This window comes from Maniola jurtina, chromosome 9 (assembly GCF_905333055.1).
Source record: "Maniola jurtina chromosome 9, ilManJurt1.1, whole genome shotgun sequence".
In the NCBI taxonomy this organism is placed as follows: domain Eukaryota; kingdom Metazoa; phylum Arthropoda; class Insecta; order Lepidoptera; family Nymphalidae; genus Maniola; species Maniola jurtina.
Genome location: NC_060037.1, coordinates 12,596,790 through 12,620,432, shown reverse-complemented (window position 1 = coordinate 12,620,432; position 23,643 = coordinate 12,596,790). Strand labels below are relative to the sequence as shown.

General features: G+C 36.7%; 4 protein-coding genes across 5 annotated transcripts in view; 2 read left to right on the top strand and 2 right to left on the bottom strand.

Annotated features, from left to right (window-relative positions):
• Nucleotides 1-10,865, top strand: part of LOC123868535 (tRNA dimethylallyltransferase) — a 313,525-nt gene extending 302,660 nt beyond the window's left edge. Inside the window, exons 5-7 of the mRNA XM_045911093.1 lie at nt 2,084-2,199; nt 9,602-9,812; nt 10,381-10,865. Of these exons, the coding sequence (XP_045767049.1) occupies nt 2,084-2,199; nt 9,602-9,812; nt 10,381-10,710 (657 nt within the window). The 3' untranslated portion in view covers nt 10,711-10,865. The remainder of the gene's footprint in view (nt 1-2,083; nt 2,200-9,601; nt 9,813-10,380) is intronic.
• Nucleotides 10,856-11,934, bottom strand: LOC123868544 (dimethyladenosine transferase 1, mitochondrial). Its single transcript, XM_045911104.1, has one exon. The coding sequence runs from the start codon at nt 11,932-11,934 to the stop codon at nt 10,915-10,917; it is 1,020 nt and encodes a 339-aa protein (XP_045767060.1). The 3' UTR covers nt 10,856-10,914.
• On the bottom strand, nt 11,895-12,288 carry LOC123868555 (cytochrome c oxidase assembly factor 3, mitochondrial). Its single transcript, XM_045911118.1, has one exon. It carries the CDS (start codon nt 12,195-12,197, stop codon nt 11,934-11,936), a length of 264 nt encoding a protein of 87 aa, XP_045767074.1. The 5' UTR covers nt 12,198-12,288; the 3' UTR covers nt 11,895-11,933.
• Nucleotides 12,289-13,174: 886 nt separating this feature from the next.
• The window catches only part of LOC123868542 (F-box only protein 32), a 24,544-nt gene continuing 14,075 nt past the window's right edge, over nt 13,175-23,643 (top strand). The window contains exons 1-2 of one of the 2 annotated variants that reach the window (XM_045911101.1): nt 13,178-13,389; nt 13,607-13,657. In XM_045911101.1, coding sequence (XP_045767057.1) covers nt 13,289-13,389; nt 13,607-13,657 — 152 coding nt within the window. In that variant the 5' untranslated portion in view covers nt 13,178-13,288. Of the gene's footprint in view, nt 13,390-13,606; nt 13,658-23,643 lie in introns of both variants that reach the window. The other variant, XM_045911102.1, reaches the window with a different exon arrangement.

Genomic DNA, 23,643 nt, shown 5'->3' with positions numbered 1-23,643 from the left:
TGCAGATCAAAGACATGCAGATACCCCTCCTTTTTGCTTTCGCTGTATTCAGTAGCGGAGAAGAAGTAATAGGACCCCCTTAGCACCCTTCGCGTACGGAACCCTAAAAATGATTACGAGTACGCTCACTCCGGTCAAGCCGCCACCGGCGATGGTTAGTGGGTTCGCAAGTGGGTCACGGCTGTTCACACAAAACCACGACTTCTTATTGCATTTAGCTGCACAATGCGAAGTGTACACGCCCCATAATATAGGCTGATCCCTTTGTTTCGGTACTAGGGTAGCCATTATCACCACCCGTGTTCTAAATCCTCCCGCGCGCCGATTCAAACCTCACCCGTTGCACTACCGTCGTACCTACTCCTAGCACAAGCTTTACGCTTAATTGGGGGGGAACGGGGAATATTAGTCATAATGATAAACTTAGCTATTATTCTTTTTTAAGCAAAAAGAAGAAAATAAAAGGAAATTGCGAAAGTGGGTTTGTTTGCTGGTTTGTCCTTCAATCACGCCGCAACGGAGCAACGGATCAGCGTGATTTTTCGCATTTATATACATATTACATAGGCTACTTTTTATCTCGGAAAATCAAACAGTTCCCACGGGATTTTAAAAACTTAAAACAATGCGGACAAAGTCATGGGCGTAGTGGGAGGACAATGAGTTGATTACATTGATGTGTTGATTAAGATGATAATGAATAGATAGTAGATATTGAGTAACTGTAGGTCGATTCCGGAAAACCTGCATCAGATAATAGCGAGAAAATACAATCAAAAATAGCAATTTATTTTAATTCACAATATTGACCATTTCATCAAATAGCACCATGGGGCCTTGTATAGCCATGGGGCTCTAGGCTGGAGCCTAAAAAGCCCTTATAATCCACCCAAGCAAGCGCGCTCCAGCGAGTCAGACTCGCGCACTGAAGGTTCCGTACTCGGGTAATTTTCCAATATTTTGCACGATAAATCAAAAACTATCATGCATAAAAATAAATAAAAACCTGTTTTAAAATATACAGGTAAAGCCTTTTCATATAATACCCCACTTGGTATAGTTATCTTAGGGACTTCGTCTGTGTGGTGTTAGCTGGCGGGCGTGCTCTGCCTTTTTGGAGTGTTTTTTTTGTTAAAACTGACTGGAAAGCGCTCTAAGGGGGTGCCGTGCGTATGTCGGCGAGCGCCGGCACAGACGGGGTCCATACTTGTATAGTTTAACTAACTTGTTACAAATAACTACAAACTTGACATTGGCTAATCTTTGTAAAGCCAGACGAGAGAAAAAAAAAATAGTTATCTTACTTTGAAAATTTATACACATTCTAATATTTTTTCTGTGATGTAACCAAAAACAAAGTGATCCTATAAGGGTTCCGTTTTTCCTTTTGAGGTACGGAACCCTAAAAACCATGGCTACAGTACCGATAACCGGCGAAGCTTGGTCACCTCATTCGATATCCTCGTGCCGAATACCGAGTAATAAGTATTGAAAGCTCTGCGTTACAGCACGACTCTGCGAACGTGAAGTTTTGCTGCTTAATGTGCTACTAGAATATGATTAGCTGATATGATATCTTGTTGATTTCTGAGCGGTGCAACAGACATTGTCATCAAATCCCTTTGAATATATGCTAAAAGGAAATTATTGTAGGTAGATACATTTACATACCATTAGTTACATTTTTATTATCAGTACAACCAAATGATGCCAATGATTTCGTTCGCTTAGATAATTTTTTGTTTTTTTTTTTTAAATAGAAGAGGTTGCTTTTCTGCCCGGCTAGCATGGGCAGTAGATAAAAATTATATCCCCCGATTATATCCACTGATGTCATAGAAATCAGTGGATATAATCGGGGATATAATTTTTATCTACTGCCCATGCTAGCCGGGCTGGGATTAAAATTACTTAGACTGTGCAAAAAATTACTAACTTCGATTCTTTTGCTCCCTTATTAAGGAGGCAACAAATAAACACACTTTCGCATTAGTTATAATAATTAAGAATTTATATTTATATTAATATCATATGATATTACTAGATTATGCCCGAGATTTAGGTAGTTTTTTTTTTATTTCAGAGCGTCCACGACGAGCGCCTGAACGCCAGAGTAGACGCCATGCTGGAAGACGGCCTCATTGAGGAACTGCTCCATTTCCACGACAGACACAACAAACAGAGGATTAAGGAGGGCAAGTGAGTAATCGTGTTTTCCTCATCGAATCCCAACCACGGCAGTGAAAAGTCAAAAGTATCCGCAATACGTCATTTTTTTTAAGAATATTAGCCATGCTAATCATGACTAATACTCCCCTTTCCTCTCCAATTAAACGTAAAGCTTGTGCCAGGAGTGGGTACGACAATAGTGCAACGGGTGGGGTTTGAACCGCCGACCTTTCGAAATTCAGTCCGCTCCGTTGAGCTATCGAGGCTCGCATTGACTTTTAACTAAATCCAGGTCGTATAAATCAAAACGATCTTTGACAGCAAACAGTTTTCTAACGATAGAAAGGCATCGCGTTTTTGGCTTTTAGATTTCAGGACTTTCAAGCAGACGCAATTTTTAATAATGATAAAATTATTGACTTTGCAGCTCTGGTCTCTATTCTAGCTATTCCATATACTTTTTAATAATAATTTAGCTCAGAATTCACTTAAATTAAAAAAATGTTTTTTAAATAATTGACTTCACAGTTTATTAATAACTTTTTCATTTCTTAGTTTTCTTTGGTAATCTCTACCTAATCTAAAGTAAGAATAGATACACCCAAAATTTGCAATTATCGCAATGACAATTTTCACAATTCATACCTTCCGTGTTACCCCCCCAGGTCACTAACCTCTGACATTATCAATGTAAAAAAGTAGGGCAGCTAAAATAAGAAACTGGTCAAGTGCGAGTCAGAACATGAACAAGGCAGGGTTCCGTAGTCGCACTAGGTGCTAATAACTTTTGACGGTCATTATTTGGTAGATGGTAGTTTTTTGAAATCTCAAAATGATTTTAAAATGGGTACCTACCTAATTTTAACAAGGTAGGTATCACTCGAGGGAGTAAACCAATTTGTTTTTCAACTTTTAGTTTTCGTGTTCAACTACCTACAGCTACACTTACACCTACCTATGTCTTTGTGCTATGGTAAGATTTTTCTTTTAACTGTGCTAAATTTTAACTTTAAAGTTCTTATAATATTATTTTTAGTGTGGGACTACTAAGAACCATTATTAAACAAAATAAAAAGAATATTATTTTTAAAATACACACACATAAAATACAGACACAGACAGACGGACAGACTAGGCGAAAGGCCAAGGGTTCTTTGTTACTACGGAACCCTAAAAAGAGCAGGTTATATTATTTGCCAAGTTAAAAAAAGAATTTTTCTATAGCACTTATCTCGTCGAGATGATTTAAAACTGAATTTTGAGGCGTGACGCGTTCAAAGTGCCGGCATTCTTTGATCTTCGTGAAAGGATATGGAGTGGCGCTTACCGCTCTAAGCGCGGCCTTCGAGAGGGACTCTATTGGAGGGCCTATAGCCCACGTAACGCATCGGTGTAAGATATTAATTAAATAACATCTAATATAAAAAGCATCGTCAATTCCTCGGTGCCAGAAAACAAAAGTCTTTAACCAGTGTTTCTTTCCCGTTTTCACCTATGGTGCTGAAACTTGGACACTGACAAACGGCCTTGTCCACAAATTCAAAGTCACTCATCGAGCTATGTAGAGGGCTATGTTAGACTTTCCCTGAGAAATCCCTCACGTGGAACGTGGAAAAATGAAATGAGGAGATCCGCAGGAGAACCAAGCTCACTGACATAGCTCAAACTATTAGCAAACACAAGTGGAAGTGGGCAGGCCTTGCCTATCGTAGAGGCAATGGCCATTGGAGCCGGAAAGTCCTTGAGTGGAGACCGCGTATAAGCAAGCGTAGTGTGGGACACCCTCCAGCACGATGGACGCACGATTTAAAGCGGCTAGCGGGTAGTGGCTAGGTGGAAGGCTGAGGACCGGGTGTGGTGGCACTCTATAGGGAAGGCCTATGTCCAACAGTGGACGTCCACAGGCTGGATGATGATAATGATAAAAAGCATAATTTATACAAGGAATCAAAAGATTAATTTGCTGTAATCCGCTGAAAAAGGCAAATCTGTGTGCTACAACATACAGCATGCGACATGCACCGCCCGCCCTCCCACTGCTAAGCATCTAGGAAAAGCTAGCCGCCAAGCAAGCCCCCAAGTACCACCACGCAACACCCCCCAAATCTACCAAAACACTCAACGCACGTTTGGTTCCGACGTTTTGTACTTCCGCAAAACGCATGCTTCTATACAATATTTAGAACGAGGAACTGACTCAAAGCTCGTTCCAGCTATTATAAATTGTCTACCCATATTATAATTACGCAAAAGTGTATTTGTTTTGTCCTCCAATCACGCCGCAGCGGTGCAACGGATGGACGAATTTTTTACATGGATATAAGTAGTTTAAGATATGGAGAGCAGCATAGGCTACTTTTTATCCTGGAGATGGATAGGGTCGCCCTTTGTTTTTAAATCTAACCTGTATTTTATTCTTTGTCATAGTTTTAAGCAAAAAAGTTGTTTAAATAAAAATAAAATACTTGTTATTTCCAAGTATCAAGACGATGCTAATCAACAACAGCAGGTATCTGCAGTAGGCTAACGGAGTGCGTACCCTATAGATATCTGTAGCGTAAACCCGTAGTATAAAGTCATACTGCGATACCCGGCGGCGACCGCAGGCGTTGACAACGATGTAGTTATTATGGCAAACATGCTAGATGTGGCATGAAAAATCCATATTAGAAAAGAGCTGATAACTTTCAAACGGCTGAACCAATTTTCTTGGATTATAGCTAAGAACACTCTCGATCAAGCCACCTTTCAAACAAAAAAAAAACTAAATTAAAACCGGTTCATTAGTTTAGGAGCTACGATGCCACAGACAGATACTCAGATACACACGTCAAACTTATAATACCCCTCTTTTTGGATCGGGGTTTAAAAAAAGAAGACAGTGTTAAAAGTAATGTATTAGTAATTGTTGACTTCGTCTGTGTTGGTGTTAGCTGGCGGGCAAGCTTTGCCTTTTTGGAATGTTTCTTTTGTTAAAACTGACTAAAAAGCGCTCTAAGGGGGTGCCGTGTGTATGTCGGCAAGCGCCGGCACAGACGGGGTCCATACTTGTATAGTTTAACTAACTTGTTACAAATGACTACAAACTTGACATTGGCTAATCTTTGTAAAGCCAGACGAGAGAGGAGGAAAAAAGTAATTATTCGCCTCTTCCAGTATTTCGCTATGAGTACATGTACGCCTTCCCTCCTCCGAGGGCGATTTGTTCATTAAACCGCTAAGATCCTAGTGTTTACGTTCCATTCCCTCATTCCTCACCGGCGACCCCGATAGCCTCAATAGTCTTTCTTCGTTGCAGTTGGAAACTGAAGCCTAACTAACGTACTGATAAATAAAGGTTTCCAAGTACCTAATAAACATTATACTTACTTACAGCTTGTGAATAAGTTTCCTTTTCTCCCACATTCTAACATTTTTAATGATTGTGAAAGAATCAATATACTTTTAACAAATGTGGCTCGTCTAAGTCCTAAATAATAAAATTACGTTTATTTTTGATAAATTTTTCGTGTAACATCAGTAGTATTTCGTAGGGAAAATGGGAAAAACATTCAGTATTTTTCATCCCAATTCTTCTCTATTAAAACTAGGTATATTACGATAAAAATAAGTCTAAAAATTGAGCGTAATTAAATTTTTTGGTCTTGGCCGAGCCACATTTGTTGAAAATGTTAAAATGTGTGGAAGAGAAAGAAACTTAGCCACAGCCCTAATAAAACTTTATCAAACTGCACCCTAATTGTTAGTTTTTTAACATCAAAATCACTGCGATTCGAAATCGAAGCACTTAAAATTTATGAGATGTAGTGCTTTATGTTACTCGTGGAATGCATTTAATCACTGAAATTGACATACGAGTACGCTGGAAAAGGTGTGCCATACAGAATGACAGTTATTTTTTTCTCTTCTCCTTCACTTGATTGGTGGCTTTTTGTAGTGCCAACCCAGCACAATGCACTTCGTCAATGTCAGGTAGCTTGAGGGATTGTGCCGATTCAAAGCGCTCCACCAAGCATAGATAGATACATACCGAGAATTAAAATTGACACTGGGTGTCAAATAATCTTCATGTCACTATGTTGACAGAAGTCTCATTATTATTTAGTTCCAAGTACGCTCACATCTCCTATGTGCCTCCTTCGAGGTACTCGACACTACAAAAGCCACCATACAAGAAAAGAAGAAGAAGAATGCTCACTGCTGCTGTCGGCGCCAATTTTTTTTTAAAAGAATTAAAAATTACTAATATTCTCATTTCCCCTCTAAGCGTAAAGCTTGTGCTAGAATAATGCGACAATAGTGCAACGGACAGCGTATGAACCACTAACCTTTCGGAATTCAGTCCGCTCCTTAACCGATTATTATTATTGAGGCTCTAAAATGGCGAAAATCAAGTTGATTCAAAAACAGATCGGCAATAGCGAGACCAGCGTACTTGTACAAATGGGGCTCAGTGGATGCAGTGCTTTATGTTACTCGTGGAATAACACTTAATGTATTCCACAATCCACGAGTGACGTGGTAAACACGTGTAAGCTGAACTAAAGCTGAACGATGCATTAAACTTCCATAAACTGTTATCCTAGACCTAGTGCCTACGTTTCATTCTATCTGCTTCTATCTGTTGAATAATCTTTTGAAGGTTTCGACAAATTTAAAAAAAAAAACACTCAGTGAAGCAGCAATGTATAACCAGCCAATGTCAAATGAGTTAGCCAATTACCCCAATGGAACTTGTCTACTTTTGATTGAGTTCGACTGATTAGTATTTATAGCGAAATTACGTTTGTATGGAGCAAGGGACGGAGAGACCGCCGCGCTCTCTTAAAAATGATTAAATAAACAAATTACAATAAGTTAGTTTTTGCCTGCTTTGTGATCGTAAAAGTGGTACTAATTATGAACGTAAAATGTAAAAATGAGCATAAAGCTTCGACATGAAGTGTGAAATTAGAATAAAGCTAGTCCAGACTAATAATCTCAATAAAATGTTAACAAAAGCAAATAATGAGCATAAAAATATATCGCACACTAAAACGGTCGAGCGCGCGAGGCAAGTCTTAGCTCTAAAGCCTAACTCAGACGAACGACTGACATTAGTCAAAAAAATCGGAGAACGTAGGGCGGACTCGTCGACCCTTTTATATCCCTCTAGCCTCTAGGGTCTAGGGACCCGTCCCGGCTTCGCACAGGGAGCTTATTACAATTTTCGAAGGTATCTCAAAAATAAAATGTACCCTATATCACTCTGGTATAATGTAGCTTTCTACTGGTGAAAGAATTTTCAAAATCGGTTCTGTAGCTACAGAGATTACTCCCTACAAACAAACTTACAAATTTTACTTCTTTATAATATTAGTATAGACTATTTGACGCGCCCCGACTTAGCTCGAATGGAATTTTTGAAAGTCGGTAAGGAGCTGGAATTAAGAAAAATCCATACAGATACAGCCCGTTGAAACGGAGATGGACGGACAGTGGAGGAGTGGAGTGAACCCTGAAAAGGTCCCGCCTATAGAATATCTTCAGAATTTTTTTTTTGTAGGACGCTTATTTTTAATATTTAGTACACTGCTATAGACAGAGACATTCGTGTTATCTCTACCACAAGCTTTTTCTAAAGTTCTGCTGTTATACTGTCGGGATTCCTCGTTTCTAATACGCACTGTTCGAATATGAATGGCCCTTCCCCAGTTTTCGTTTTCCCCGCTAGCTATGATGTTGGTACCGTCTAAGAAGGGTAAATAGGCACCAGAAAGGTAGGCGCCCTCCACCTGAGCCTGCGTCATTAGCATTTGGTGAGATTGCAGTCAAGCCTACTATACTTAATTTAAAAAACCGGCCAAGTGCGAGTCAGACTCGCGCGCCGAGGGTACTCAGTATTTTTCCGACATTATGCAATATCAAAAACTATTATGCATAAAAAAAAATTAAAATCGGTTTTAGAATGTACGGATAAAGCCCTTTCATATGATACCCCACTTGCTATAGTTATCTTACTTTGAAAATTGAAACACATTTTAATTTCTTTTTTAATGACGTAACCATAATTTCACGGTTTTCGGATTTATTCCTTTACTTGTGCTATAAAACCTACCTACCTGCCAAACATGATTCAAGGTCAACGGGAAGTTGTTCTTCTGTTCTTGACAGACACGACGAACGGACGGATAAACAGACAGACAGACAACAAAGTGATCCCATAAGGGTTCCGTTTTTCCTTTTGAGGTACGGGACCCTAATAAATGAATTCGGGAAGTGGTCTATATAACAGACGCGTTATCTAAGGAATTTCAGACAAAAACCAAAACATAACAGTCATTTCGAAATTAGAATTCACAGAAATCGGTTACAGAAAAAAAATCGGTGGTTTGCTTTGGACCTTAACACAAAATTACAACTTTTTAATTACCTTCAAGAAAACAAAGAGGGATGCCACGTTTAACTATAATCTAAAATGAACCTAAAAAAATTACAGGTAAAGTTTAAAATCGTTTAATTGTACATTTGGTTATTTTTGCAATTAAGTATGTAGGTACTTATTTGGACTGTAATTGAAGCGAAATTACTTGAATCCCAATTTCACCGGATATTTCACATAAAAGTTGTATCAAAATGAATTCTTTATCAGATGCATTTATTATGTTATATAGCTTTTGTCTGAGTCGGTTGGACCACCCACCTTGTAGGTACTTATTTTTTAACTATAGGAATATTATCCAAGTTTATCATGATGACTATTATTCCCCTTTCTCCTCCTAACTAAGCGTTAAGCTTGTGCTTGTGCTTTAACGGTGAACATAAACATCGTAAGGAAGCTTGTGAGTTTTCTATAATAACAGATTTACGATAGTATATCGTAAAACTGTGCTATAATGTTCTCGTACCTAAAGGTGAAGTATGCCAATCCGCACTTGCCCAGCGTGGTGGACTAGGCATATTTTCAGCTCTTTTCATTCTGAAAGGTGACCCGTGCTCAGTAGTGGCCGGTGATGGGTTGATAATTATTATGATGATAGTATTTTTCTTGATGACGAATAATGTAGACGAATAATTCGACTATTCGTATCAGGAAATGCCGAATAATCACTAACCAATTATTCGAATTAACAAGTATATAGGTATTAGGTACTATTCGCGGCCTCTGCTCTTATGAGGCCTCATTCGCACGAGAGCTTTTTTAACGTCCGTTAAAAAAGCGTTCAAATAGAACAAATGCATTCCCAAGTATCACGTATAGTTCACACGTCAACGCTTTTTTAACGCGCAATTTGTATTTTCAGCGCAACGCCGGGATTTAACGCAACGGTTTTTTAACGCTCGTGCGAAATACGGCTTAGCTGTTGCCTGTTACACAGGTATATAAGATGTAGTTGTTCATTCAAAATATATTAAAGTTATGTACATATATGTTTTGTTTCTCCAATTTCAGACCACCCGACTACACAAAAGGAGTATTCCAAACACTAGGGCTAAAGGAGTTTCACGAATACCTAATGCTTCCCCCAGATAAGAAAAACACCGACGAAGGAAAAAAGCTCCTGCAAGAAAGTATAGCGAACATGAAATTAGGGACCAGGAGGTACGCAAGACGCCAAAACAAGATGGTTAGGGGAAGATTTTTGGAACACCCTTCTAGAGAGGTGGGTAATAAAATTGTATAATAATTCTATTATTGCCGTTTCTTTTGTTAAATTTGCATAGTCATGAAAATTAAGAGGTCTGGTAATTTTCTTTTAGTAGTAAAAATTTACTTGTGTTATTGCAAGCTAGGTAAAAAAATTTTTAAAGAATGGAGCTATAAAATGTTACTAACTGAATTTTATTTCTCTTTATTGTTTTGTTTTGTTAATATGCAAAAAACCTTTATAGATAGTTTGCATCCTGAAGAAATACATAGACCACTTTTCCCAGATAATAATCAAAGAATTCCCACGGAATTTTTATAAAACTCAATTCTAGCGGACGAAGTCGCGGGCATTATATTAGAATACAGGCATAATCAATTTTATAAGAGAAATGTTATTCTTCTTATTTTGCTCTTTAGCTAATAAAAGTGGTGATAACAGCGCCACCTAGTGCCAAGTAGAAAAACAATCTATGACATTTAAATTCAAACCATAATTAAAAGCGCCATCTATCTTCAAGTAGATTAAAGAAGTAGTACTTAAAATCTTTGATAGGTGTCACTAACTTGACCTTTTGTTTTAGGTTCCAGCAATTTATGAACTGGACACAACCGATCTTTCCAAATGGGATGATGAAGTCAAAAATAAAGCTATTACCATCATAGACAGTTTCCTTAATGAATCTTCATGCCAATACGAGCCTTTAAAACAATGTATTTCTGAAGACAAGAGAGGTATTGATGGCCATTCATGCAACTATTGTGAGGTTTGTGAAAGGCTTATTATTGGAGATAAAGAATTCTCAATTCACCTTAAATCTCATAAGCACATGCGTGTAATGAAGAAGAAGAAACAGATGGCTCTGTACTTGGAAAAACAGAAATTAGCAGCACAATCTGAAAATATAGAATAGAAAAGAAGTGAATACTAGTTTAATATGCATCTTGTACCAAATACTAGGTGATAAGAACTTCAGTTGTTTAATTTTAGATGTTTTCCTTAGTTTTAATTATCGTTTCATGTTGATGTTGATGACAAGATAATAAATAAAAAGATAATTACAATAAACAAATAGTTTTAATTAAATATCTACTAAACATCTATTCATACAATAAAATTAAACTTTTGCCTCTTCTAAATTAACATCAACTTTTTTCTTAGGAGCCCTATAATCATAGTTCTCAAGTTCAGGATACTTCTTGATTATTTCATTGTAAGCTTCACATAAGCGATTGAATTCTCCATTTGCAATTTGGAAGGGTCTTGTGACGGGGTCTATTTCTGCCATCTTATACATTCTGAGTGCCATTTCTTCTCTAACTTCTTCAGGGAATAAAGTCTGGCAACCTCGGATGGAATACTTCTGTCGCATAGAAAATATCTGTCGGGCAACCTTTTCAACCATTTTAAAAGGTAGACTTATTATGGGTTGTTTTAAAGGGGTTAGTGTTACTACACCCACATCAACTTCTGGTTTAGGAAGAAAGGCATGGCCTGGGATATTGAACTTATACTTAACGTTGCACCAATTCTGACACATGACGGATAGTCTACATCTCTGTTTATCCATTATCCCGGCTGACATCCTTTCTGCTACTTCTTTTTGAAAAGTTAATGTCATTCTTGTGCGACCAAAGGCCCACGCACCTTCTTTTTTAGAAATCATCTCGAGCCATCTTATCATCAATATTGTGGACACACTAAATGGTAGGTTGCCAATTAAATTGATGGGAGGTGGGGGATCAGTCCATTCTCGTTTAACATCTTTAGGGAAGAAGTGTGAAACATCAGTTTTGAGAATATCGCCAGTTATGATATCTACATCTACCTTTCCCCTGCATGCGTCTGCCAAAAGCTCTAATGTGGGTATGAAGCGAGGATCTTTCTCTATCAGAATAAGTTTCCGTGGCGCCTGTTGAATTATCGACCTTGTAATGCCCCCTGGACCCGGTCCCACTTCACAAACTACATTATTTTCTATATTCCCAGCGGCGCGTACTATTTTATCGATTAATCGTGGTTCCATTAAAAAGTTCTGCGATAGTTCCCTAAGAGCGCGTAGTTTGTACAATCTGATTATATCTTTAATACTTGGTAAGGGAGGCAATCTAACTTGTAAAGCTCTAGCCGTGGCCATTATTGTTGCACTTTCACGGGCTCGTTGAAATCGTCAAGGAACGTCTCCTGCTTCACGGCGAATATAGAATACAAGTAAATACTGAATACACCAGCGCCGATCGCGAAACCAGTGATTCTGTTTCTTCGGGAAATCTGTTGTAATTTCTGTACGCGTTCGCGGTTTTTCTGCTCAATAATTTTCATGTAATCGAGTTCTGCCTGCTTGAGCACGGGATCTTGTGCTCCAGTGCTAATTTTTGGCTTCAAATTAGTGTTTCCCATCACGAGAAAGCGAATATTTTTTTATTTTCTAACCTCTAATTTCAAGGCTGCAAGAAAATTCTTCAAAACAACCAAAAACAACAATCATATCATAGACTACAGCGTACGATGTTTCTAGCCATAAACAATACTGGTAGGTAGCGCAATCGTTGCGCAGCACTTGCGCAACCAAAGAATGAATGATTAATGGATTGAACGAATGTTAAAACTCACTTCTCTGATTCTTTCTTCTTTGGCTTTAAAGCTCTGGGTTCTAGCCCTTTTGAGCCTTAGATTATGGATTAAAGCATAGACTACAGTGATTACATAGGTACTCTTTTTAGACTAACCGTGCTGCACCGTGCTGCACATGCAGCACTACGGAAACTTTATAAGACCTTAAAAAAGCGATATCCAGGGCCGTAAAATAAATTAAAAAAAAGGAAACTCCATGTTTATTATTTTTACAACTTCACCTTTGCCTCAGCTGGCTTATTTATTGCATAAAATTATGATACATGTAATCATTATACATAATTACAATTAATATATTATGTATCAAACACATTTATTCCTAGTTATCAGGGTATACACAGGGATACAATACAAGACCCTGCACGACCAGCCTAAGTTTTTTAAATTTGCCGCCATTATGCACTATCAACTCTTCAGATTTATCTCGATTTTATGCCTTTCATTATTTTGATAGCAATTCTCGACTAATATTACACATTTTAATTTTCAGTGGAATTAACAACAAATTTCATTAATAATTATTATTATGAATATGACTTCCTGCTGATACTGACACAATGCAAAATTACAACCAATCAAACAACCAAAACAGCTGTTTGTGACGTACGAGCTGGAACTTCAAACTTCAAAGCACAGTGATGGAAACACAGACCAATAACAAATAGGACAAAGCAAGCATGCGCAAGCTATCCTTTTCTAAACAAAATCTCTCTTTCTCGCACAGGCATTTCGCAGCCCTCCACACTCCACAAAACTAAAAACTTGCAAAAACCAATTTCAGTCGCGCGTTCGAAGTGATTGGTCGTTCGTAATCAGATTTCCGACCGCGCAACTTTGTGTTGTGTTACAAAAATATAATGCCTTTCATATCAAAAGACTGGCGTTCTCCAGGCGAAGAGTGGGTCAAAACACAAGAAGGATGGGAGAAGAAGAAAGTGTTGGAATGCACCGCGCAAAGGTGAGTTTTGATTGCAAAACAAAACTATCCTTATTCCTTTGTTCGTAAACCGTTCGACGCAACTAAGCACGAAGTATTTATTTGTCTACCTATATCCCTGTATAATACTACCTTAACTAATATGTAATATTGTTTCTAGCGCTCTAACGCTTGTTTTTTTTTGTAAAGAAAAAATCAGTGAATGTAAGTACAAGCTTGTTTGTATTTTGTATTGCAGATATGCTGCTATCTCTAACTATAATAACTCAGATGATAATCAGCAGAAGTGGTGAGTGTTTCTTATTTACCTATTTCTAACAACACATAATATAGAATCGTAGATCAGCTGTTTCACTATTGTTGTGTGGTATTGATTTTCACGCAAGTGTGTGTGTGAGTCCTTCACTCAGCAACATGAAACATCTATAAATGCAATAGAGATCTGTGTAGGTACCAATAGTGATGCTTGATTTGATAAATGATAATAATAAATTTATAGAATTAGGTTGCAATACCTATTAAAATGCGTTCGAAGACACCAAACTAAGAATAAGAAAGACTCTGCCATGTTCTTCTCATTCTCTTCGCCGTATTCTTGGCTGGCTTCTATATTATTTACTATTAGGTATCGTAGGTATCATGAACGTGAAAGTGCTAGATACCCACCAGTACCATACCTACCTACCTGTTCAAAGCTCATCCGTCAACCGACTTTGACAAAAATTGGTAAAAAAAAGAGCTTGCAACACTGAATTTTAGTTTTTCGGGACTAGGTACTTTATCCCGAAAATTCTTAGCCAAGTACCTAAAACTATTATAGTAGGTAGTTTAAGAAACGGTTGCATAATAAAGATGATTAAAACACGAATACGGGTTTGAAAAACGAGATATGGGACACATTTTGATTTCATAATCAGGATTTTAAAATTAATGTAATTTAATAAAGTACCTACAATCTACATAAGGTATAACTCTTCTAATATCTTGCAACAGGTGTTAAACAGAACAGTCATTACGAAACGAAATAAAACCTTTCCTTCATTAGCAAAAATGTGAACACAATATACTCAGGTATAGTTTACATAATTAAATTCACGTAACCCCGTTCATACATACATTTTACATTATAGGTACATTATTAACATCGCAGCGAGCAAAGGTGTACTGACAAAAATAGATTAATGTACCCAAAACCCGACAGCGAGAATTCGTTTCTGAAATATAGGTCACGTAAATGTACAAACTACGATATCTCGATCGTTTGGGTCAATCCAGTCAAGCTTGGAGCAAAACTGACGAGAAACGGGGAAAATAAATTGAAAGATTACCGAGCGACATTCGCCGCTGCTGAGCGAGTTTATTTACCCTAATAGGAAAATATTCCAGAATATTTTTGTAGGGTTCCCAAAAGACAAAATGTTTCAGATTTCCGTAGCTTAAAAGCCTTCTCTCCTTCAACCGCCTTGTTTTTAAGTGTATCCTGTATCCTCAATCCTATTGAATAAAATAAAATAAACCGCCTGAGCGACCATCAAAAAATATTGGGTCGAAAAACGTTACATCGTGAAGTCCATGATATACAAGGAACAAGCTTCATTTGCCTATAATCCGCCAAAACAGACAAATCTGTATGGTACCTAAAATATACGATATGTACCGCCAGCCCTCCCACCACTAAATATTCAGGTAAAACAAGCAACCAAGCAAACAACACCACCACACCATGACACCACACAATTCTTCTAAAAGTCCTATAACACACTCAACGTAAACTCCATGATCGAGAATTCTGTTTTAACGGTTATAGCGAATTAAGCTTGTTGTTCTTTGTATATAAAAACTAGAGGATGCCCGCGACTTCGTCCGCGTGGATTTAGATTTTTATAGATCCTGTGGGAATTGTTTGATTTTCCGTGATAAAAAGTTGCCTATTTCGATTACAGGGACGCAAGCTACTTCGGTACCAAACAAACAAATCGGTTAAGTGGATGGGTCTTTAGGAATCCCGCGGGAACTCTTTGATTTTCCGGGATAAAAAGTAGCCTATGTCCCCGGGATATAAGCTAACCCTGTACCAAACGTTAGAATCGATTACACTGTTGGGCCGTGAAAAGGTAGCAGACAGATAGACAGACAGACACACTTTCGCATTTATAATATTAGTATGGATCATACGTCAGGTTTCGTCAACTTTTGCCCAAAATGTGAATAGCACCATTTTGCTTTTTAAAATCAAAGACCACCAATATTTTTAACTGCTAATCGCCTGTTATGCAAGTTGCAAGTTTTCCTAGGCTCTCTAGTCATCGAACCTTGGCTCAATACTGACGAGCAAAGAAGGAATAAATTTTAGGTAACCGTCCACTGGGATTATTTGGAAAAATATTGTAGAACAATATTATTTTTTAGAAAACTAGTTTCGTTTGTCACTATTGTAAAAAAAAATCAGTTAGGAGCTTATTTACCTTATTTTCATTAAAATCGACTTAGTGTCGTTTTAGATTTAGACCTCTCTCCACGAATCTATCATCTTGTTTTCGTCTCACTGATCGCTTTCACAATATAGGATATAAACTGAGCTATAATCATAGATATGTATAATACAAACTTGACATAATTATAATCGTTATACATAACAATTACATGACGATCATGTTCTATTTTAGAGGCATTATCGTGAAGTTAAAAGCTTTCCTCTTTACGATATAGGTCTCTGGTCGCTACAATATTCTGTCTCGGCTGAAGTAGATTCCATGTGCCATTTTTCAAGATAAAGCACTGTTTGCGAATAACTTGACATAGTTGGAGACGTGGTTGGACATAATATTCTGTAGGTCCGTGTACGTATTCATAAAATAAGCTAAAAGACAGAATTTCTCAAAGATTAAAGATTCTATGTACCTATACCTTAAACTCAAAAAAAAATCATTCTAAGCTACATATAAAACTGTTTAGGCCACAACATTTTTGTATGCAAATACTTAATCGTTACAAAACTTCACTTTTTCAATAAAAATAAATAAAATATGGGTCTCCCTACTACGGTCTGCTGCACAGACAAAATTGCGACACCCAAAACTGGGTATCCATAGTAATACTACCTTGTATAATCATAGCATTTACTTCAAATGTTATATTTAAGGAATGTATTTATGGAGTTGCAATAAATTGATTGAAATTGAAAGGGAGCCAAAGTATTTATCCCAACTTGTTATGTTTAAAGAGGTTTGAACTCAAACCCTAATAAATTAAAACCCCATAAAAGGAAACATTAAAAATAACCGACAGTTAAATCGTCAAAAAAAGACTTTTGATAATGCGAGATAAAATATTAATTTCGGAAACCGGTGATTATTTTTACCAAACGACCCTTTACGCCATAAAAGGAAGAGGTGATTCAGATTTTGGAGTACGTCTTTATTTTTAAAGGTTGACTGAGATGCCCCTTTAGCTAGGGTCACCATGATTGCAGTAGTCATAATAACTAGGACTTCTACTCACACTGTTGTGACAGAAGTTTTATATAAAAATTAAAATTCTTGTAAAAAATTTTTTTGGCTCTCTACTGTCGATGATAAAGAATCACACTAATATTATAAAGGAGAAAGTTTGTATGTGTGTGTGTGTGTGTGTGTGTGTGTGTGTGTATGTTTGTTACTCCTTCACGTAAAAACTACTGGACGGATTAGGCTGAAATTTAGAATGGAGATAGATTATACCCTGGATCAGCACATAGGCTACTTTTTATCCCGGAAAATCAAAGAGTTCCCACGGGAATTTTAAAAAACCTACATCCACGCGGACGAAGTCGCGGGCATCAGCTAGTAAGTTATAAATATGTTAGTTAGTTACAATCGTAGTTCCAATTTCATTTGAATATTAAGCAACCAAAGTCCATGAAATTTTGCAGACATATTCTAGAAAGTAATATCTGTGTCTGTGGTGTTTTAGATTTTTCTAAAAATATGTAGTTTTAAAATAACAGGGGCTCAAAGATTTGTGTGTAAATTTTTAAGACCGCGTAACTTTGAAACCGAATATTTTAACAGAAATCTGGAAAACCACAGACATAGATATTAGTTTCTAGAATATGTCTGCAAAACATGGACTTTGGTTGCTTAATATTCAAATGAAATTGGAACTACGATCATATGAAACAAGTGACGGAGAGAGCCCTCTTAATGAAACAATCATTCCTATTTTAATTTATAGGTACAATAAAATATCATTGAAATCGTAAACAATTTCGTTCCGAGTCAGCACGCGATGTGTATTATTAGGTAATAGAATTATTCAATCAGAAGTGTGGAAAGGATGTTATTTTATATGTATGTGTGTTAATCGTATGCGATAACCTTATTTTGCTCTGGATTAGACGAACTGGGTAGTTGCCGACTGAACGATGCTGAAAGTCCAGAGAGTTCTTCAGGAATGGGTGGCTTGTTTTGTAGTGGTCGTAAGTGCTACTCGCAAACGAATAGCAACTGGGATTTGCTGAATGTTAAAAAATTATGTTATATTATCCATGTGATGTATAGTGTGCTGTTTTTTAGGCCTCCATACCTCAAAAGGGAAAACAGAACCCTTATAGGATCACTTTGCTGTCTGTCTCTCTATCCGTCTGTCCGTCTGTCGTGTCAAGAAAACCTATAGGGCAATTCCCGTTGACCTAGAATATTTGGCAAGTAGGTAGGTCTTATAGCACAGATAAAGGAATAAATCCGAAAACCGTGAATTTGTGGTTACATCACAGAAAAAAAAATGTGTTTCAATTTTCAAAGTAAGATAACTATACCAACTATCATATTATTATGTATGAAAGAACTTTACCTGTATATTCTGAAACAGATTTTTATTTATTTTTATGCGCAATACTTTTTGATTTATCGTGCAAAATGTCGGAAAAAATACCCGAGTACGGAACCCTCAGTGCGCGAGTCTGACTCGCACTTGGCCAGAAATGAACTCTCAATTATGATTTCAGAGGAAAAACAAACTTTGTTCGTTAATTCCCTGCATAATTTGGTAATTGAAGTATTTAGTATGTAAAATCTAAGTGCCCTTCTATATAATTTCAGTAGGTATTCAAGTCAATTATTATCTATCAATATAATTATGTAATGTATGAATAAATGTGTAGACCCTAATGTCTTTGTTATGCCTCTGTTTTCAATATTCTGAACTTATTTTTTCTCATTTTTTTGCAAAATATCAAAATGTTAAATACGTTCGTAATTGTCTCGATTCTCGCTTGACCGATTTTCATTTTTCTTTTAAACAAATATGATATAAAATAAAACACATTATGGTAGGTATATAACACAAATATTAAGCCCTGTTTAAAATGACTTTAAACTTATGCGTTTTATGGGATGATGGAACGGAACCATGTGTAATTTGTTTGTAATAATAATAATTAGACTTATAAAATTTATCCATACCGACAAAAAGAATCTTCTAAAATTCTCAATCAGTTTCTGCTTTACCAAGGTATTGATTAGTTATTAATTAACCTACTAATATTATAAGCTATGAAAGTGTTCGTTTGATAGTTTTCCTTGCTCCACAACAGAATAACCAGAATAACTGATGCTTTTATGTGATTTTTTTGCATGTTATACCATGGAGTTATCTTCTTCTACCTGACCTTATCTCATATACCTACTTAGTTAAAAATCTAGAGAGTAGCATGGGCCATTTTTATGCCGAAAAATTAAAGAATTCCCATGGGTTAAGAAAAATCTTAATCGATGCGGACGAAGTCTCATCATTCATGCTTATCATCTAGTATTAATAACCTTTCCGCCTTGAATAAAGATTTCATTTATTACGCCATTAAATTGTCAGATGTAAATAATGTTGGTAAACAAACCACTCCCGTATCCCGTATCACATAAAGTGGGCGCACCCAGAAGGCCCACTGAAAAGGTTAACTCAATTTGGACGATTGCATTCATATCTAGATAGCATTTGGAAAGGGCAAAGCGACCTTTCTATTTACTCAGGATTACAATAGATGATGGAATTGATATGTTATTATTGCATATTATTGTAATGTTTTTTGTACAATATTATACAGGATTACCAGTACAATGTCACGATCCCGTATAGGAGTTATAGTGTATATCAAATGAAATTCTCTATGAATTCACTATGAAATTCTATACACAAAGCCGTGATTAAAACCACTCAAACTATGGCACTTGTAACGAATACTTAATTTGCCAAGTATTTTTTTTTACTTTTTTTGCAGTAAAAATTAATGATATGACAGGAAATGGGAAGGTGATTGAGTCAATTGAAGCGAACGCCAACGCAAAGCCGTTTCAATTTACGTTGATATTAATTAGTGTTGAACGTAGTAATAACGAATAACGTACTTAATCAATTCATATTTTATATATAATAAATTATTTCAGTAAACTAATGAACTAATAAGATTTTAGATTACTTTTATACAAAAGTTACCTCATTTGTTTCTGATTTTGCAAGTAAGTACCTAACCCTTTTCAATGACTATCCAGAACCTAAAAAATGAAATGCCCCAGTTTAGAATTTAAAATGGAAATGATTTTCAGCTGTGAGAGAGGCGAACTGAATTTATAAATGTGAAAAGGCGTATTCATTCCCGTTCCGAGGTCAAACTCGAGGATTGATTTATTTCGTGAATGTGATGAAAATCTTTTGAAAAGGTCACCGGTACACAGTTAACTTTACATGATTACTGCAATGTTCAACTGCAAGCTCCTATTTTTATATATATATTGTTGAAACCACTGAAATAAAGTTAATGATTTTAGTCTTAACATTTTATAATGTAAATAACGACTAACGAGCACATACCACGGTAATACGATGATTTTGAGTTATCGATATTTTGACCCAGTAACAGCCCGTTCCCACTTGTCGGCTGTCGGGTCCGGATTTTAATCGGATGTTCCAGTGACAGAACATTTTGCCACAAAATCGGTTTCAGACAAGTGTGAATAGCTTCATATAAAATGTTCTGCCACTGGAACATCCGATTAAAATCCGGGCCCGACAGACGACAAATGGAAACCGGCTGTTACATGATTCGTGTTCATACCACGACGGGAACTGCAGAGCAGTGCTGCGAGAAATGAAGTTCGAGCTGTCATGAAGTGTCGAACTACCCACTTTCTTGTTCTTTTCGCTGGAACCTCTTTTTTTTCTCTCGTCTGGCTTTACACTGATTAGCCAATGTCACGTTTGCAGTTATTTACAAGTTTAGGGAAACTATATGTATAAGTATGGGCTTCGTCCGTGCCGGCGCCCGCCGACATACATGCGGCGCCCCTTTAGAGCGCTTCCCAGTCAGTTCCACCACCAATAAACACCAGCAGAACACAAAAACCGGCCACTTCTAACAAAAAAACACTCCAAAAAGTCACAACACGCGCGCCAGCAAACGCCACCACAGACGAAGTCCCGCTGGAACCTCACGACCTGTCCGTAGAATAATCGTATTAATTATTATTTATCTATGCCAAATGTCTTTGGGCCGTGAAAACACAGAGACCGACACACTTTAGCATTGGTGACTAGTTATATATTATACTTACTTATTATACTTGTTTAAACTTTTACCAATGGACCCTATACTTGGAGATGACCTGTATCGTAGGGTCCGAGTAATTGTTTACTATGGTTAACTTTTTAACTAGAGCGATGAACACGAAAAATTAGTGGCTCAGGATTCTAAATTATAAAAGGGGTAGAGATTGATAATTTCGGGGTAGTAATAATTGTAGGTATAAGTATATTATAAAATGGATATAATAATAATTTACGAGTATATTAGTATCTTTCGGATTGTTTTTTTGTTATTTTATTTTATTCAGATACAAGTTAGCCCTTGACTGCACACTCACCTAGTGGTGATGAAAGCGGGCTAACTTGGAAGGGGTATGGCAGTTGCTATTGTAGTTAGGTATTTGTGTAATCTATGGTACTAATTTTTTTTGAAAAATTGGGTGAAGGCTGTAGATAAGGTAAGAATTAAAAATAATATTGGCATAGTTTTAATTTCGTGAATCGCTAATCGTTTCGCGAAGTAGAGCGTGCTAGCTGTAATCGACGCAACGGGCCGCAACATGTTGCTTCGCACTTATGCGATGATTGTTCGTCTTGACCCATACTAATGTCACAACATGGTCACAACAAATGTCTTAAATGTGACAGTGTGTCTGTCTGTCTGTCACCTTATCCGTTTAACTGATTTTGACGAAATTTGGTACAGAGATAACTTGCATCCGGGAGATGGATGAAAGAACAGACGAATTCGTGGGGCATGATCTACTTACTCGTTCATAAGTAGCGAAAATTGAGAAAATTTCTGTGAAAACACTGTGAAGGAAAATAACAGTTTCACCAAAATGAAAATTATTTAGAAGTAGCAAGTAGGTAGGTAGGTACACGTAAAGACAGCGGTTCTCAACAATTGCCTATTTTGTTAATGTTTTACACTATTTACTGATTGCACTAAGTGCAATAATTTCATGTGATCTGTGAGATTATAAGTTCGTTGAATCGTGGATCCCTCAAAAACCTTTTGGGATTGCAGTCTCTGTCCATGTGAATAAGCCTCGAAGTGTGAGTGAGCTTAGCATAACCATTGGGGTTTAATTAGACTGCGTAGTATAAAATGCTTTTTATCATCATTTCGCTCGAAAGGTTAACTTTGCTTGACCTTTAGATAATTATAGTCTGTGTGGGCGCTCCTTTATTTTATCCCATTCATTGACTTAACGTTAGAGCTCTGTAATTTTACTGAAGATTTTCTCTGTGCTTCAGTTTCTAATTTTATTTTATAATAGTTATTTTTAGACACGGGTTTAAAAAAAAACTCTGATTAACTTCATATTTAACCTCTCCCATTCCTTTTTAAATATCACCACCATTAGGTATCTCGGCCTAGTACTTACGAGATCTTCTTTCAGATTGATAACTGTTTAGAGACCATAATCATTAATCATACTTGTGGAGAACTCTCAGGCATGCAGGTTTCCTCCCAATATCTTCCTTCATTGTTAAATCAAGTGATATTTAAATGTTTAAAATGCACTTCGAAAAGTTAGAGAGCCCATGATCGAACCTCAATACCCCGGAATAGGGGTCCGAAATCTTAAACTAACTTATAATTTTTATATCTAATATTTTTAAAACTATATTAAGTTCTAGCTTATTATTTTTATCTCTTATTATAGCTAGCTTATAAAAATACATTCACGTAAAAAATCACGTCGATTCGTTGCTTGCTTTGTGGCTTGATTGAAGGATAGGCCAAGAAACAAACACACTTTCGCATTTACAATATTACTTAATAAGGTTTTTTTAAAGAGATATGTCAGTCATCATTAGCACACACTTTATTATATTTGAATCAGAATCCTCCAGCGGTCTTAACAACCGAGTGTACCAATTATTCTAAATCCACACAATCCACTTCCCATGGCTTCTTTGTTTCGTAAAAGAGTCGACTAAACCGCAGTCGTAAGCCGTTCGGCCGCTTAAATTATAATACGATTATTCTCCGCCTAGGAAGCCCTTAGTTGGAAGTTTAAAAGGGAAATGACCACTTTTTTACTGAGTAAGTCTAAAACACGTCTAAAAATCACGGAAAATCTTAAAATCAAAAATCTTTATGATTGTATGTTGATTGTGAAATCAGTGACTTTCCGCTTCTTAGCTCAGCGAAAATATTCTTATATCCTCTTTATTCCTATCCCGTGGGAATTTCGATATTATTCTTTGTCTAAATCCATATTAATATTATTATGTGTGGGTCTGTCTGTCTGCTAGCTTTTCACGGCACAACTGTTTAACCGATTTTGATGGGTGTAGAGTTAGCTTACATCCCGGGGAAGGACGTGGGCTACTTTTAATCACAAAGTTCTCACGTGATTTTTAAAAAACCTAGTTAAATATAAAGGGTACTGTGCAAAACAGCTTTCTAGGTCCAAGGGTCTCTTATGAATGATCTTATGAACGACAATCTACAAATTGGACGTATTTTCTGTAAAACTTTCCAACCCACATTGACTTTGGAAAGTTTTGCAGAAAATACATATGTCCAATTTGTTCAGTATAAATAAAGTTAGTTTTAAAAAGAAAACAAACGAGCACTGAAATAAATTAAGCGTTTTAACTTTTAATGCGCAATAATTTGTTGTTTTATTTTTGTCTTCATGTTTTTAAATACGTATTGGGGATTTTATTATGACTAGCTTATTCCCACAACTTAGTCTGCATGGG